This window comes from Leguminivora glycinivorella, chromosome 4 (genome assembly GCF_023078275.1).
Source record: "Leguminivora glycinivorella isolate SPB_JAAS2020 chromosome 4, LegGlyc_1.1, whole genome shotgun sequence".
In the NCBI taxonomy this organism is placed as follows: domain Eukaryota; kingdom Metazoa; phylum Arthropoda; class Insecta; order Lepidoptera; family Tortricidae; genus Leguminivora; species Leguminivora glycinivorella.
Genome location: NC_062974.1, coordinates 20190030 through 20206471, shown reverse-complemented (window position 1 = coordinate 20206471; position 16442 = coordinate 20190030). Strand labels below are relative to the sequence as shown.

General features: G+C 41.3%; 1 protein-coding gene across 1 annotated transcript in view; it reads left to right on the top strand.

The window, feature by feature from the left end:
* Positions 1-16442, top strand: part of LOC125225238 (lysine-specific demethylase 6A) — a 45926-nt gene that overhangs the window by 15555 nt on the left and 13929 nt on the right. The window contains exons 5-8 of the mRNA XM_048128846.1: positions 12715-13022; positions 14092-14317; positions 15032-15289; positions 15942-16137. Coding sequence (XP_047984803.1) covers positions 12715-13022; positions 14092-14317; positions 15032-15289; positions 15942-16137 — 988 coding nt within the window. The remainder of the gene's footprint in view (positions 1-12714; positions 13023-14091; positions 14318-15031; positions 15290-15941; positions 16138-16442) is intronic.

Below are 16442 nucleotides of genomic sequence, written 5' to 3'. Positions count from 1 at the left end.
GCACTTTTTGTTGGCGACGGCGCGTGCCACGTTAGCGCGTACAATTAACAGGATGATGCACTTTGTTGTTTACAACAGTCTCCGAACCAGTCTTCCCATACAAACCGGTGTATGTTTGGTCTCCCATTATCAATCTCTGCTGCGTATCTCGAGCTCAACGTTATAATAGGTACTCCTTCAAGTTTATAAATACAAAACAAATGGATTTGCCAAAAAAGTAATAAAAATAGATAAGGGGGCGTCCATTAATCGCGTCATACTGCATAGGGGGGGAGGGGGTCATGAAAAAATCACCAAATATCACCATGGGGGGTGGGGGGGTTAGTAATTGCACATTACAACACAAACAGAAAGGAATGAAGTGCCACGAAATGGCCTCATCTCAGCGTGTTGCTGGTGACTTCCAGCGCTGATCTTCCGATGAGACCATCAAGTGAGAAAAATAGAGCTGTGTGCAGTCAGTTATTTTTAATTCTCAAAGATTTTTTTAGTTTGCCCTCATCATGTGTACACGGATAGTCTGTTATAGACGGTCAACCTAATCATGGCACTGAAAAAAGGCGGCAAATTTGACAAATGTAGAGCTCACCGGCTAACTGTCTTCAAAAAACGCATGCCTTCCTAAACCTTGACGTTGGCGGAATCATAGAAGAGCCATAACACTTAAAAACCGGCCAAGTGTGAGTTGGACTCGTGTTGCAAGGGTTCCTTACATCACAAGAAGAGCTTAAGTGCCTTCTGGAGGCGCTAAGTCATTTTTGAAAATAAAATAATCGATATTTTGAACAATTTATAAAAAACCGACCAAGATCGTGTCGGGCCACGCTCAGTGTAGGGTTCCGTAGTTTTCCGTATTTTTCTCAAAAACTACTTAACCTATCAAGTTCAAAACAATTTTCTTAGAAAGTCTTTATAAAGTTCTACTTTTGTGATTTTTTCATATTTTTTAAACATATGGTTTAAAAGTTAGAGGGGGGGTCACTTTTTTTTTCTTTAGGAGCGATTATTTCCGAAAATATTAATATTATCAAAAAACGATTTTAGTAAACCCTTATTCATTTTTAAATACCTATCTAACAATATATCACACGTTGGGGTTGGAATGAAAAAAAAAATCAGTCCCCACTGTACATGTAGGGGGGGTACCCTAACAAAACATTTTTTTCCACTTTTTATTTTACCACTTTATTGGCGTGATTGATATACATATTGGTACCAAATTTCAGCTTTCTAGTGTTAACAGTCACTGAGATTACCCGCCTTTGAAATACGTATAAGGGCCATTTTTTTTTTCAAAGTTGTCCACCCCATTTTTTTTGTCACATGGGTATTTTTTACGCGATTCATATTTAGAATCGCGAGGTCTTTTGATCGTGATAGGAGAAAAAAATGTCCCAAGATTTCCATATTTTTTTTAGACCTTCCATTCCGTTACCGCCATACAAAATGTATGAAAAAATGGTAAAGGAATAGAGAAAAACCTTGGGACACTTTTTTACTCCTATTAGGATTGAAAGAGCCCGCGATTCTGAGTGGAAAGCACATAAAAAAATCCAAATAAAAAAAAAGTGGGGTAGACAACTTTAAAAAAAAAAAATGGCCGAATGAACGCTCTTTCATTTGATATGTAACACGCTAAAAAACTATTTCAAAAAACTTTGATTTCTAATTTTCTCTTTTACCCCCCAAAAGTGGCCCCTATAGTTGTTTTTTTATTTTATTTAAATTACATGCCCGTCTTTGGGTCACAAGTTTACATATGTGTGCCAAACAACTTAATCGGTTCAGTTGTTTCGGTTCAGTGGTTTCCTTTTGAGGTACGGAACCTTAAAGGTTTAATTCTCATAGAAAATTTGAATTTCGCGCCAAGATTTGGTTGATTCGTGGGTTGGAAAAAAGTCTACTTAAGTTGCCAAAAAATTACACGTCATATTGGCCAGGGGGGGGAGGGGGTCCTGAAAATATCACCAAAGATCACCATGGGGGAGGGGGGGGTCTAAAATAAGCCAAAAACGTATGACGCGATTAATGGACGCCCCCTAAGTAGTGGAAGCTCGCTTTGCAAAGCCATATCATTCTCGTTGTTTGTTGTTCTCGAACTGTTTGAATGTGTAGAAAATCTCAAATTTATGCCTATAAATAAAACATGCTGACATATGGCCTCGAAGAACCTTATAAATTGAACACTACTGACTATAAAGATAAAAATATGTACGACATTAATTTTGAGTTAATAATATTATAAATGTAGCAAATAGTTTTCTTTCCTAAAAACAAAATCATGATTCAAATAAGATTCTTATTCGAGTCGATCATACAAGAGTGTACCTAAAGTATGCTCATTACATGTTACATAATCTCATATTTAGACAAAGCAAAGTCCGTCAGTTAGCAACAGAATAGCGGCAAAACCGGAATTTTATTGCCGGGCATCTAACTCCGACGGCATGCGAAAAACTATAACGTAACTAGCGGTGCGCGAGTTCAATCTGTAGATGTAAATTAGCTCCTAGGTTTAGGGGCCAATGCATCTCGCGCGGGTGTGGCGGGGTCTTCGATCCGGCCTGGGCCAAGTCACGTACGCACTCTACGCACAAACCTGCGCGGGCCCGCGCGCGCACCGCTCGCAGCCCTCGAAGGGCGTATGCATTATTAGCTAAGCGATTACAATACCGCGCTATCCGACCAGCTTAAACACGCACTTTATTTTCACACATCTCATAGTTACAATTACACTGGTTAAAAGACTGTTTGATTCGCCAGCGCCCGTCAAGCGTTAGACAACACACAGCCCGGCCCCTTCCACTCGCCCCCGAATCTCCCTTCGCCCTTCGCGTTCGAGCTTAGCTCGTCTCGACGTTCCCACACCCCGGGGTGAGGGGCGCGTTTCTTCGATTATTACAAAACTCTAGTCCTGTGACGTAATTGTCGTTTTATTAAGAAGTGGGTCAGAGGAGGGCAGGCGTGCGGTCGTCGACACTAACGGCTCGCTATTTATACCTGCCGCGTAGTGCACCGGAACTCTGTGCACTCGCTGCATCCGAGCCGAGCGAGGCGCCCTGTCAATGACCTCCTTACCACGAACGCGAGCTTCCTACATCACCGAAATAACGTTCTCCTTGTTATAAGCTCGCCTAAAGTCTTATTAGCTCCATGGTTACCTGATGTATTCCAAAAATATGAGATGTTTTGTCGCATATTTGCCTCGGGATTTCATTATTTAGATAAAATATTTGGGAATAATTGAGTCACAGGTTTTTCATTGTAAGATTGTAGCGATTGATGACGATAACGTAATATTTACAATTACATCCACTCGGTTCTACTTTCAAACTGAGTCAAAGTTGCCTATTATTCTCCTACACAAACGATATCGTAGGGCGTTCATTGCGAAAGGGCATGTCGCAACCGGCTGCCCTTCGGCTTGGTTTACGTAAGAAAACTAAGCCCACATACCTAGGCTGGTTGTATTCTCATACCTTTCGAGTATCTACAGGCTTTTCGAGCTCTTAGGCAAACCACTGTAACTGTGATCTGAAAATCCGTACTGAATTTGCGTTATCAAAGAAGTGACTCGCACTGGTTTTTCGGAGCGCTGGACATGACTAGCGGTTGTAATAGCACCCCTGAAGCCACCCACGCAGGGCATGAACTCTGCGACCCACTTGCCCTAGTTTTTACTCAAGATGTTTTTACACGCGCTAAGCAAACACGAGCCCCTTTTGTCTTTATAACGAGAAAACTTCAGCTCCGAGATTCCATGCCCATATTTGAAGACAGGAAATGTTTGCTAAGCCGGCGATGACGTGCGATTAGGAATTCATTGTCAATTCATTGCAGGTGTGGCCACAATTATGACTACACCGTGGCATTCATTAAAAAAGTAGTTCGTTATGATAAAGCTAAGCTCCGCTTTCGTTACTTTGGTATGTTAAGAGTCATAAGAGAACACTAAAAGTTGCCATCGATGTTTTCGATTGACTCTTTTAGCTTTTATATCGGTTGTATCCTCATCTACTGCTTCGGTACTACTACAACTTTCCGACTGTTTTCAACATGATCTTCATTTGTCAATGATGAACGTCATCTTTTATGAAACCATTAGGCATCTAACCGAAATTCTTCTCCAATATTTTTTGGTCTTCTTCATTTTATCGGGACTCGGGATATATTTTATGTATTATCATAAGCAAGCGATTGTTTTCTCAAGTTTATGTTGCTTCTTCGTACCTACTTCCCAAAACTTGTACAAACTTTCTAAGTTTGTTTTCTATCAATTTTACCAGCCGTTCTAGAGTTGAGGATGTTGCTATCACTAGTTTTGTTTACTCCTTTGCCTCTCATCTCTTCCAAAAACAACAATTTTCCCCGATAATTAGCAACCGGACAAACGCAGACGTTACGCAATCGCGGTCAAATTCTCATTGTCTGTACAGTACGTCCGCATAGCGCGGTCGCAATTCAGCCGCAAGTGCCACGCTGGAATTTCCGCGAAATGTTGCATACGTCACAGTCACGTGGTCGCGGGCGCGCCGGTACGTCACGCCCAAGGCCGGCTGACGACCGGCTAAATACGGTCATGACCATTATTACACTAATTAATTAGCATCACTTGTATCGGGGCCCTACATCCTGCCCAGATGGAATGGATGAAGAACCCTTTTGCAATTAAACTACTGGATGAATAAAGACAAAATTTGACATTGTTATTTACCATCTAAACTCAATTATCCTACTTTCTTTTAAAATTAGAAGAAAAACTAGTAAACAATACCCATTTCGCAAATAGGATGAATGCACCTTTGTATGATGCAGGTCTGTCTGCAAAATAGGACATGGGGAAGCGAGGGAATGCCTCTCGAGTTGCAGCGTAGTTTACCTACCTGAAGTTTTCACACAAAATTGTGTTTCGTTTAAACTTCAGCGTCGTCTATTGAGGTCTTAATAGCAAAACAAACTCTGTTCCAAACTGTTGGTATGGAATGAAGTAGGTACGAACGCTGCACAAGAGGATCAATATTTCGCCCCATTATGCTAGGATTCTGCAATTCATGCTGCAGACAAGTGAAATAAATGAACCACGAATTTTCGTCGAACCATCAAATATTTACGAATTCCATTTACAGCACTTTACGCTATTAAGTATTCTCTCGATGTTCCCTTGAAAACTTCTTAGTAACGCAGCCAGCAAGTTTTCTAAGTAAAATTAATTGTCGACTACTTAGCACCAGATTCACGTGTCAATAGTCTCTTATCGGATTTTACGTAATTATGACGTATTTGCACTTATCTGAAGTGTAATAAGTATATAGATATTGTGTAATTCATCGTAGTCTAAAGAGCGAATACCTACCACCAATATAATTACTCTAGGTTTTACTTCACCTTGACACGTAGGTATCTTCTATGATAATGAAGTGCCGAAGTATACACACGTGTATAATGTCTGTATCGGTATAATGAATGTCTGACATTGTATTATACCAAGTTACCAACTTATATTGTAGTTTTGGCGTCATAACGCTTTCAAAAACCGGCCAAGAGCGTGTCGGGCCACGCTCAGTGTAGGGTTCCGTAGTTTTCCGTATTTTTCTCAAAACTACTGAACCTATCAAGTTCAAAACAATTTTCCTAGAAAGTGTTTATAAAGTTCTACTTTTGTGATTTTTTTCATATTTTTTAAACTTATGGTTCAAAAGTTACAGGGGGGGGGGGACGCACTTTTTTTTCCTTTAGGAGCGATTATTTCCGAAAATATTAATATTATCAAAAAACGTTCTTAGTAAACCCTTATTCATTTTTAAATACCTATCCAACAATATATCACACGCTGGGGTTGGAATGAAAAAAAATATCGGCCCCCACTTTACATGTAAGGGGGGTACCCTAATAAAACATTTTTTTCCATTTTTTATTTTTGCACTTTGTTGGCGTGATTGATATACATATTGGTACCAAATTTTAGCTTTCTAGTGCTAACGGTTACTGAGATTATCCGCGGACGGACGGACGGACAGACAGACATGGCGAAACTATAAGGGTTCCTAGTTGACTACGGAACCCTAAAAATTGAAATATAATAGATTTACGTTTACTTTTGCATGTCTTGCTTTGAACAATCCATATAAACGTTTGTTGACACTTTTCAGGTACTACACCTTATGCAAATAAATAAAACGATTAAATGCATGCACGAATCGGAAATCAGTCATGTGAGACTAAGATTCTTAACATTTTTTAATAATTATTGTGTTATCTGTTTCGTAAAGTATAATTTGCTGCTATAAATTTGAATTACCTAAATACAACTGTCAAATTTTAATGAGTCTTGCGTGGTTTTGCCGACGAGGCAAATACCTGAAAGATAACATGTAATAAATAACTTTCGTGTAAAAGCATTTACGTTTTTTACAACCATGAATGGCTGAAACAATGCTATAACGCCTGTAGTAAAAAACGTTAAACGCTCGCGATAAGCCAAACATTGAGTTTCTGAAAATATTCAGAACTACTGCAGATGCAGATACTGCAGTGCGTACGTGATCTCAGAAAGTTCTCACGGATGTCGATCCGTACTTACTTACCATCTTACCGTCACGTTGTACGCACAATAGGCATTAGAAAGCGGCTTGTGACCGCAAAAAGGGAGCAAATGGAAAGGGCTCAGTGCCGCGCGGAGTCGAAACTTCGCCGTGTTGCGAGATGAGGTTACGTCAGTATCGAGCGGCCCCGCCCCCGCGAGCCCCGCGAAGGGCCCTGCAACATTACCATTGTGTACCGACACCGAGATGAATATTCAGGAGCGCCAATGTAACTCGTGACCTCAACATTCAATACAGTTATGTACTATTAGACAAGACTTGTAGGCTGGTTTATCCAAGTACGGTAGCGTTTTGAATAAGACCTTTGCACGCACGATATGCGTGTGACTCTACTATCGTATGCTACTGCCCCGGCTTTTGTTTGATGAACAATCTATGACGTAAACCTAAAATTGTCGTCTACAAAGGGTTGAACCCTTCCAATGCCGTAGGGATGGGGCAGAGCTTTTAATTCAGCTGCATGTAAATAAGTATTGGACTTGTTACGACACTTGTGAACCGGGAATCGTATGGGGTAGTTATCAAGGGCACTCCGCCGTTGTAATGTAATAATAGCGCAGAATGTTCAATTCTTTTGGTGTTAGGGGAAGTACATTTTGCATAATTTGAAGCGCGCTTGCACCAAACTAATAAACTATTGCATTGCACGCACCGTTTATTAAGTAAAATATTGGCGTGAACTCACTAATAAATTAACAGTAGGTACGGCGCATTTCCTGAATTCATACGTGTGCCGCATTATTTACTAACACAAAAACTAGTAGTTCTGTTTATCTATTATCCAACGTACATCGCAGCTCCCATGGAACCTGTTCATCGAGTCCGCATAATGTTGCGGTTTTTATTAGTGTCATATCATGCTGCGATGCATGTGCAGCTGTCGACGCTTCCGCATAGCCGCGTCAAGGCGAGCACTCGAGACGATTGCCACTATTATTAAACCAACTAAATCTATATAGATATAAGGCAGAGATGTTCTTGTCGTTCACACATATGTTCAAAGTTTCATCAGTCCTTACGAACCTGAAGGTAGTAATTTGGTTTGGCACCACTTCTGCATTCAAAATATAACGGATGCAGAATGATAGTGTTGTTCTTTCTTTCTCTCCTTTGTGATTTTGTCATAATAATTACTAGTGCTTTTATTGGTCGAACCAAGTCTCCTATTCTTCTTTATATAGCTTCCTTGTGCATTTGTGTATCAGAACATTCGTCTTCAACTTTTCTTTGTCCTCAAGTCGCTTATTGAATTTTTATACAAAACTTGGTAATACTTTTGCGTCATCTAGCAAATTCAAGGACTAAACTAAACCCACCTTTCTACTCAAGATTACTCCGTGTAGTTGTATCTAATCTAACTAGGTAGTTAGGTACTGTTCTAAGGTACAACGTTTCATTGCATGCCTGACCTAGATGCTAAAACAGATAAGTTTAATACAATAGCTATACTCGGCTTAGGCATCTAGTACCGTAAGGATGGCCTCTGCAAGCTGCATCTAAGACGCAAGGCTGCACTTGTACATGTTGACGATAACTAGCTTGACTTGTTAGTGTTTCCTTACTTTAACGCTTCATTTCACAACGCTATTTATGTTGCCACTCTTATAATATGTTTTTGCAGCCTGCAGCGTTCGTAATTGTTCTACAAATTACTACAAACAATACAGTACACTGGGCAATTGCTATCTGTAATGTGTTTAAATTAGACATTAATAGCATTTAAATGGGTCACCGCGGCTAGACTGAATAGAATAGCCCAACTTTTCTCAAAACTCTTCGTTTAAAATCCTAAACTGTGCTAATATTGAAAATAGCTGCACATATATTGCGTATTAGAGTTAGGTAGTATAAGTCGAATCGCACGAAAGTGGGTCAACTGGTATGACGCCAGCCGATAAACGAGCCCTCGCCCGACCATTATCAATTTTGTTCGAAGTACTTTTACGTGTGTTGCTCATGTTTGCTTTCAGTTTGCAAAATAAACATTGATATCCACAACGATCGAACCCAACTGTCTGTACTCGTGCCGGCTTGCTTCACAATCGTTTTGTCCTTCACTATATAGTTTTTGCGTTATGAAAACTATTCTTACAAACTATTTTTGTACTGGATATGAAAGAATGATGGACAAGGTATTGAAAGACGAACGTTTTTATGACGTGTATGTGCTCTAAAAACGTTGCCAACTTGCTAAAATTACGAAACGTTTTCATCTTTACGATTAAGTAGCGAACACAATCCGTAAAATCGTATTTTACGCATATTTCATCAATTGCCTCGAATACACACATTCACATGAGTTACTTAGGCAAATAGATTGTATGTGTGTCGTGTAGTATACAGCTGTTGCTGTACGTGTATCGTAGAATGGCATTGCATTTGTGGTGCATACAATTTGCGTTGCACTGTTGCCGTGGAGCCAAGGCCGTGATGCAATATGGTCAGGTGAATCGTGAGTTGCTGAGTGCAGCGCATAATTGCATTGTAGGTACGAGACGGCGCTCTACTTTAGTTTTCGAATGTTTACTAAACAAATTTTAGTTTATTTCATGCCACACATTTCCTAATAGGTACATCTTCCCCGAACGTCTGTCATGTCACAGACCAAACCACATACCTATCCTAATACGCTTTCCCCAAACGTCGAAGAATGTTCACGATATACTCCACGAATTTACGGAATGTGATTAGAGTGTTCTCGATGCTCTTATAATGTTTGGCACGTCGAATATAAGTGTTTGGGTTATGCTTAAATTAAAACTTATATTTATGTCGTCTGGACTTCCTCGCAAGGATTCGTTCGCAATTCACTAATTACGTTAGCGTGTTCCAGTTTCGAGCGTCCTTGTTAATAGGGAAGTGGGTTATTAAGAGTCGCGTTGATTCGCCGGCGTGGGAAAGTCTCGTGCGGATCCCCGTGTTATTGTCAGACGTCACGTACTGGTTTAACTCAACTATCGGGCGCAGGTGAATCGCTTCAGAAGATTATTGATGCGAACTTTATGCCCATACTGATTCGACTGCGTCGATGTCGATTGTCAATGGGTAATTGGGTATACATCTGGGCGCAGCAGTACCTAGTGACAGCTTCAGTTATGTAAAGTGAATGCGATGTGATGACGACGGACTATAAATAGCGGCCCGTCCTTGAGCCGCGGCGAATGCAGAACTAGGTCAGGCCAGTGGGTTCCCTTTGCACACCTATCGATCGCACAGCCAGTCTAACAGCAGCCGGGAGATGCTTATCTATCTGGCGTTTTCGAAACTCGCACCTATAATGGTTTTCTCAGGCAGTTGCGGTTGTTCCGCGGTAGTAGTAACATCCCGCTACTGCTAAACCGCTGTACTTATGCTTAGTAGTATATCGTCTCCTTTCTCGGCAACATCTCTCGTACATGTCTTACAAACTAAAGGTAACATATCCCAGCCCTACAAAGTGAGCACGGAAACATAAGTTTACTTAATGTTCATTCATGCCTCGAGCTCGACGTAATCGATTCTTTTACGCTCCGCATTTGAATAGCAACGAGCGGAGGAGAGCATTTCGGGATGTATAAATAGGGTACTGACTGTATACATAATTCGTTACCTGAGCGATAATGGCCGGGCAGGTAGCACGGATTATAATCGATCCCTCTGCGTGTATGTATATTATGCGTCTGTATTCCTCGTGTTATCCTAAAGATTCGTTTTGGATCCCTTGGGATTAGGATAATTTTGGAAACTCTTATGATTTTTTTATCTTCTGTCAGATGACGAACCGTCGGTACCAAACCTACCACAGTAAAAATGATGAGTAGGGAGTACATATTATGTTATAGGAATTTGACTGGGTTGACTTAGAAATTTGTACCAGTAGGTATAGACATATCAGTATACAATTTTACATAGATATCTCTCAAGTGAAATTGCATTATTATGCATTGTCGAGGGCCTGATAATGAAAAGTATAACGATGAGCGTTTAACCGCATTAATAACACCTTATTAATATGCATTGTTGCTCATTCGCTCTTCATTAGCCAGAGTGCCTCGTGCATTCACATTGCATTTGTATGCAACTGGTGCCTCCTGCCTTTGTGTGCGTCAGGTGTTAGTACAATGACAAACTTTACACGTAATATATGTTCACTTTTATTTACCTACTGACTGCTAAACAACCTATGTGACAGTACTCTAAAATGTCCAAATGCATAAAATTATTACTGCATGAGGCGGGGCATTATGACGTACCTACTTGGCTGTTTGAATCATAAATATATAAAAAGGACATAAAGGATTGGTTAGGTAAGATGTTTAAATTTTGTTTCCATTAAGTACAAGATCAAATAAATACGTAACCATTAGCTAATTCTTATGAAAATTTACGTAATCTCGCTCCCGTCTTGATTTCTTGAACAAAGAAAGTCTTTTCCACTTTTGGATATTTGTGGCTTCCACCGTTTTGTGAGTTGGAAATTACTTTTGAATGTTGCGTGACAGGACGCAATCATAAGTTATTACCGAGGAACAATGAATGCGAATAAGAAGCGAGCTGGAGTGTATGTCGAGCAGGTTTTGTATTCCCATTGTTATTCGAATAAACAACGCAGGTGAACCAGTACATGTGTGATCTTCGATTCCGCGTACTCGTTACGGACCACAAGGTCAAGCCTTCATTGGATCGCCTGAGGTGAAATGTAGTCGGCAAGAAATGGGGAAGAACAAGCGAGCGCTGCGGGCGCGCGGTGAAAGCCCTCGTTCGTGTGTGTGTACGGTAATGATCATTTAATTTTAGTCATCGGTATCGGCGGCCACCGGATGCCATGCCTCCACCTGCCTTCTTTGTTTCTACATGCAAATGTCAGCGGAGGTCATCTAAATAAAGGCGGTGTAGGCGCTACGACGGATTCGGTCGCGGTCTGTCTAGACGTTGCGTTGCATCGTCCGATCGATTGCACGGACGAGCCTCAGACGGTCACTGACCCCGCGCATCGGTGACGTTACGCTCCGCTGATGCGCTCCTAAATAACCTTACGGATGTTACCACCGCTCCAATTGATTGCATTCCTTCTCGACCCACCCTCGCGCGCTCTCCCCGGACGATGACTTACCTCGCATTATCTGTAAGATGCCAGCGTCTTGGTTTATACTTTTTACTCATAACACCATGACAGATCAATTCAATTCGAACGTGCTTCTAGCTCACCTATCTTAGCATTTTATTTTTTACCTTGCTTTAGTGGGTACAATAATCTAAGAGCAATACAATAAATTCTCAGCCGTAATGCAATCTCTTTCAATACCTCACAAAGCCGACCGGTTTAGATTTTGGGTAGGATAGACAGAAATCGTAAAAGTTTTTGCTCGAGCATTGTACAGCGTCCGCTTTCTTTGAAGGCTTCTCGGGAATATGAAGAGCAAAAAATCCAAGTAAAGTTTTATTATCGAGCCCGAGTGTTATATGACCGTGTTGTAGTGCGCGTTTATTATGACAACAGATCGCCTGCCTCTTATTTACGTGTTGTCTAACCTTGGCGCGGTCAAGTTCAGCTGTTACTTTGACATTGTTTCATTTGCTTCGTTTCTCAACTTGCTCTTTTACTTTTTATAGGAATATTATAGACAAACGGACCACTTTACTGCAAACTACGCTTTGTTTCATACTTTGTCAGGAACGATATAACTAAACAATCAATTGTCTTAGACGATTTGCGGTTATTCATGCGGTCTTTTAGTAAATATTTTTACTTTGAATATTATCTACAAAGTAATACATATCTGGTAAAAATGTTCTATGGATACCTACTATGTTTTAAATAATTTCCTAACAAAACTTGATTAACCATCAAAATTCCAGTAGTGCTGTAGAAGAGAGTAGACGTTTACTGTTTACTTATGGTTGTCGGTCATGATCATTTGCGTTAGCTTACAGATAAGGCAATTTAAGAAAACCGGTATAGGATTGTAATTAATCTGAGTCAAAACGGGGTAAAAATGTGGGACTATTTAGATTAAAACTATTTTAAAATGGAATCTTTTTATTTTATGCCTGAGTTGGACGTAACCACTGTCCTCGGCGCACATGTAGTCCACCAGGCTGTCGCTAACCTTGCCACCGTTAACACGTGTAGGGCGACGAAAGCGCTGCAGATGTCCCTGTACGTGTCGCCGGGGTTCTCCCGCGCCGCGGACGCGCACCTGCGCCTGGCGCTCATGTTCAAGGCGCGCCGCTACTGGGGCGCCGCCGCGGCCCACTTCCGCCGCGCCAAGCTCGCGCCCCATCAGGACGCTACCTTCACCCGCCTCGAGCTCAGCTTCCACGCCGCGCATCTACTCGAAGCCAGGGGACTCAGAAAAGCTGCCAGAGACGCCTACACCAAACTAATCAACGAACCCCAGCTCGCCCTCACGCTCAAAGCCGATATCTGTCGGCAACTCGGTAAGTCAAACTTTGTTTTTCTTTCTTGTTTACTTGAACAAAGCACTAGTTTTATGGGTCGGCAGCTCAAAGATGCTTCGGTTGCACTATTTAAGTAATATTTATGTCAGTTTAATAAAAACAAAACTACTTACTTGACATTGAACGTGACTCAAACGGCTATAAAAGAAACTTGAGACAAAGAGGCACCCCATACTTGCTTACATCGCCTAAACAAAAGAGCAGACTCCATTGCATAAATGAATAGCAGCTCTAAAACGTGAGACGATACCGTGCATTTGTTTATTTTTGTTTTATGGCCAAAATAAGTTCCGCTATTATTTGGGTTCTTCAGTTGTGAGGACATAAATTGTTGAAAAGCCAATTTCCGATTTTACAGAGGCAGTAAAAGTAGTGTATTAAAATTTAGCAGTAATGTATTCTTGTGGCCGTTTTACCGCAGACCGGTTATCTCTAAACACGGGCCGATGTAATGGTCAGTGCCTCGGCCGAACAATAAATAACGATGAAACTTAATGCGAATGGAAATGAGGTTACAACCAGCAACCCAAGGCTTGCTCTGTATTGCACATAGGTAGGTATCTGTCTGAATGAAAATTCATGGAAATATTGACGTATTTCTGCAAATCCGATGAAGCATCGTTCACAGAAATACCGCCTATGAACTTCGGTTCGGTCTATCGATTTGCGTTATGTATTGATTGACATTGCTACATATATGTAATAACTTTCAATTTCGAATTCTATAAATTCTGTGCTCTTTGTTGTGCAGTACAGCGGTCGTTGGGACTATTGTTTTGTTCATTGCATATTAATAGCTATTTGCTTTTCCTTTCTAAAAATAGCTTTAGCCACAAAGTATTGATGCTGATTGAGTATTGAACTCAACCGTAAACATTCATTATCAAGTGTGGCAGTTTTAAAAATCAAACTCAAATTTATGATCAGAATTCTCGCACGCGGTTTTAATCTGCTTCATTGAAACTGCTGAAAATATTTTCAGTAATTTCTTTAAACGCTTGTGCAACCGAATTCCGTATTTCATGCAAACTAACCAAGATTCTTTCAGGTTGGCTGTACCATCGTTGCGCGTCCTTGGGCGAGCCGCCTGCGCGGGCCCGAGCCGCCATATGGTGCTTGAACCGCGCGGTGAAGGCTGAACCAGAGTCAGGCGCGGGGCTGTACTTACTTGGGCGCTGCTACGCGGCCCAGGGCAAAGTGCACGATGCTTTTGTGGCCTACAGAAACTCAGTGGAAAAGTCGGAGGGCAACGCCGACACATGGTGTTCTATTGGGTAAGACTTTTGATTACCACCGTCCACTGTTATTCGGTTTTCACATTATCCGTTCCGATATCGGATGTCTGAAGGATTTCAATAGAAAAAATGCAATATGGCGCCTGTGTTGTATGGGATATCGATCCGACATCCAATATCGGATCAGATAGTGTGAAAACGCACTTGTATGTCGTGATCGTGATGTAAACGCGTGACTGGAATTATTTTCTTTTTTATTTATTGCTCTAATTACTGTTTATCAATAATGAGAATTTCCATGAAATCCCGCCGGATATTTCTTTATAGATAAACACATTAATTGCTCAATTTCCTGTAATATAAAAGGACAATGTTTTAGGAAAGGCCATTATATTAATTAGCAAAGCGAACTGTAATTATTTTGTGTTAATTAAAAGGCAAAAGACTAACGAGTTACAGTGAAAATGTCACGGAAAAGTCAGTACCTATTCTCGGATAATCAAACTCGATAATAGGCTCCTACCAATTATTTTTCCTGTCTAATTCAGTATAATACAAATCACTCGCAGCAAAGCGATTAACTACCACGTTAACTCCTAAAGGAGTCATAAAGTTAGTCGTAATTATAATATCATGAAATATCCCAAATTTCGCCAAGACTGGTCATACCCCACAATGTTTTCCTTCTAATAAATACGAGTTAATGACCTCTTACCATTCTCCTACCGTCACTTAACAAATTTCTTTTCACAGGGTGCTTTACCAGCAACAGAACCAACCAATGGACGCCCTGCAAGCGTACATCTGCGCAGTCCAACTAGACAAAGGGCATTCAGCAGCGTGGACCAACCTGGGGAGTTTATATGAGAGCTGTCAAATGCCGCGAGACGCCTTCGCCTGTTACAACAATGGCGGGGCCGCGGCTACGGCATCCCATTCTGCTCTGAGGCAGCGTTTGGCGTTCCTCAAAGCACATTTGGCTCATGCGCCTTTGCCTTCTGTTACTGGCAAGTGAGTATACCTAATGTCTTATTACCTTAGTCCGACTAGACTAATAGAACAGAACATGATATTCATCCCCCTGCGCAAGACGGATGCGATGTTATTTATTCCGTCTATAATGTCCTCAACAGATCGTTAGTTACAATAACCGTATTGTGTAAATTTTCATTAAGCAAGCACTGTCAACATACATGAAGCAAAATATACATTTTATATGTACCTATATTTGCCCAACGTGTGTATACCGGTCTTAAATTGGGTTATGAAGCCATACCTTGTTACTTTTTTTATTTTATCTAGCCTATAATTGTGTCCCACTGCTGGGCAAAGGCCTCCCCTTTCTTCCGCCACTCATCACGATTTGCCGCCTGCTCCGGCCAGTCGCTGCAAAATGCGTCGAGGTCATCCCGCCATCTTTTCTTTGGCCTACCTCTGCCCCGGCTAACCTGTGGTGTCCAGTCGGTAGCCAATTTGGCCCACCGATCTGGGGCCCGTTTCTCGAAAGGTACAAGCCTCTTGTATTACAAGTGCGCGAATTGTCAAATCGTATGGGTTGTCATGAAAACACACTTGTAATACAAGGCTTGTACCTTTCGAGAAACGGGCCACTGGATGCATTCGGCAGCTTGTTACTTACTAATAAAATATTATTTTACCCCAGACGACGGCAGCTGCCATCCATCGAAGAAGCGTGGAACCTCCCAATCTCAGCAGAGATGTCTTCTCGGGCACCCAAGTCAGCGCCTCCACCCTACCCCGGCAAGAGGCCGGACGAACCGCCGCCGCTCACGCAGCATCAGTTACAGACACTGCAGTATCTACAGAGGAACTCGCACAACCTGTCGTCGCAGCAACAAGTACGATAGTCTAGTACTAGGTTTATCATGTAACACTCAAGACCGCGCCTCCGCCTTATCCGGAAAAATGCCGGACGAACCGCCAGCGCCACCGCTTACGCAGAATCTTTTACAATATCTTATTACGAAAAAGGGGAAACTAATTTAACCCTTGATCATCTCCATGTATTCAATCATATACTCACTTACTACGAAGTCCTCCATTGGCGGAGACAGAAACTAATTTATTATTGAATAGTCAATTGTTTTATCTTCGGTTTATAATTCTAATTGTATAATAGTAGTGCGACTACATACTTAAAAAC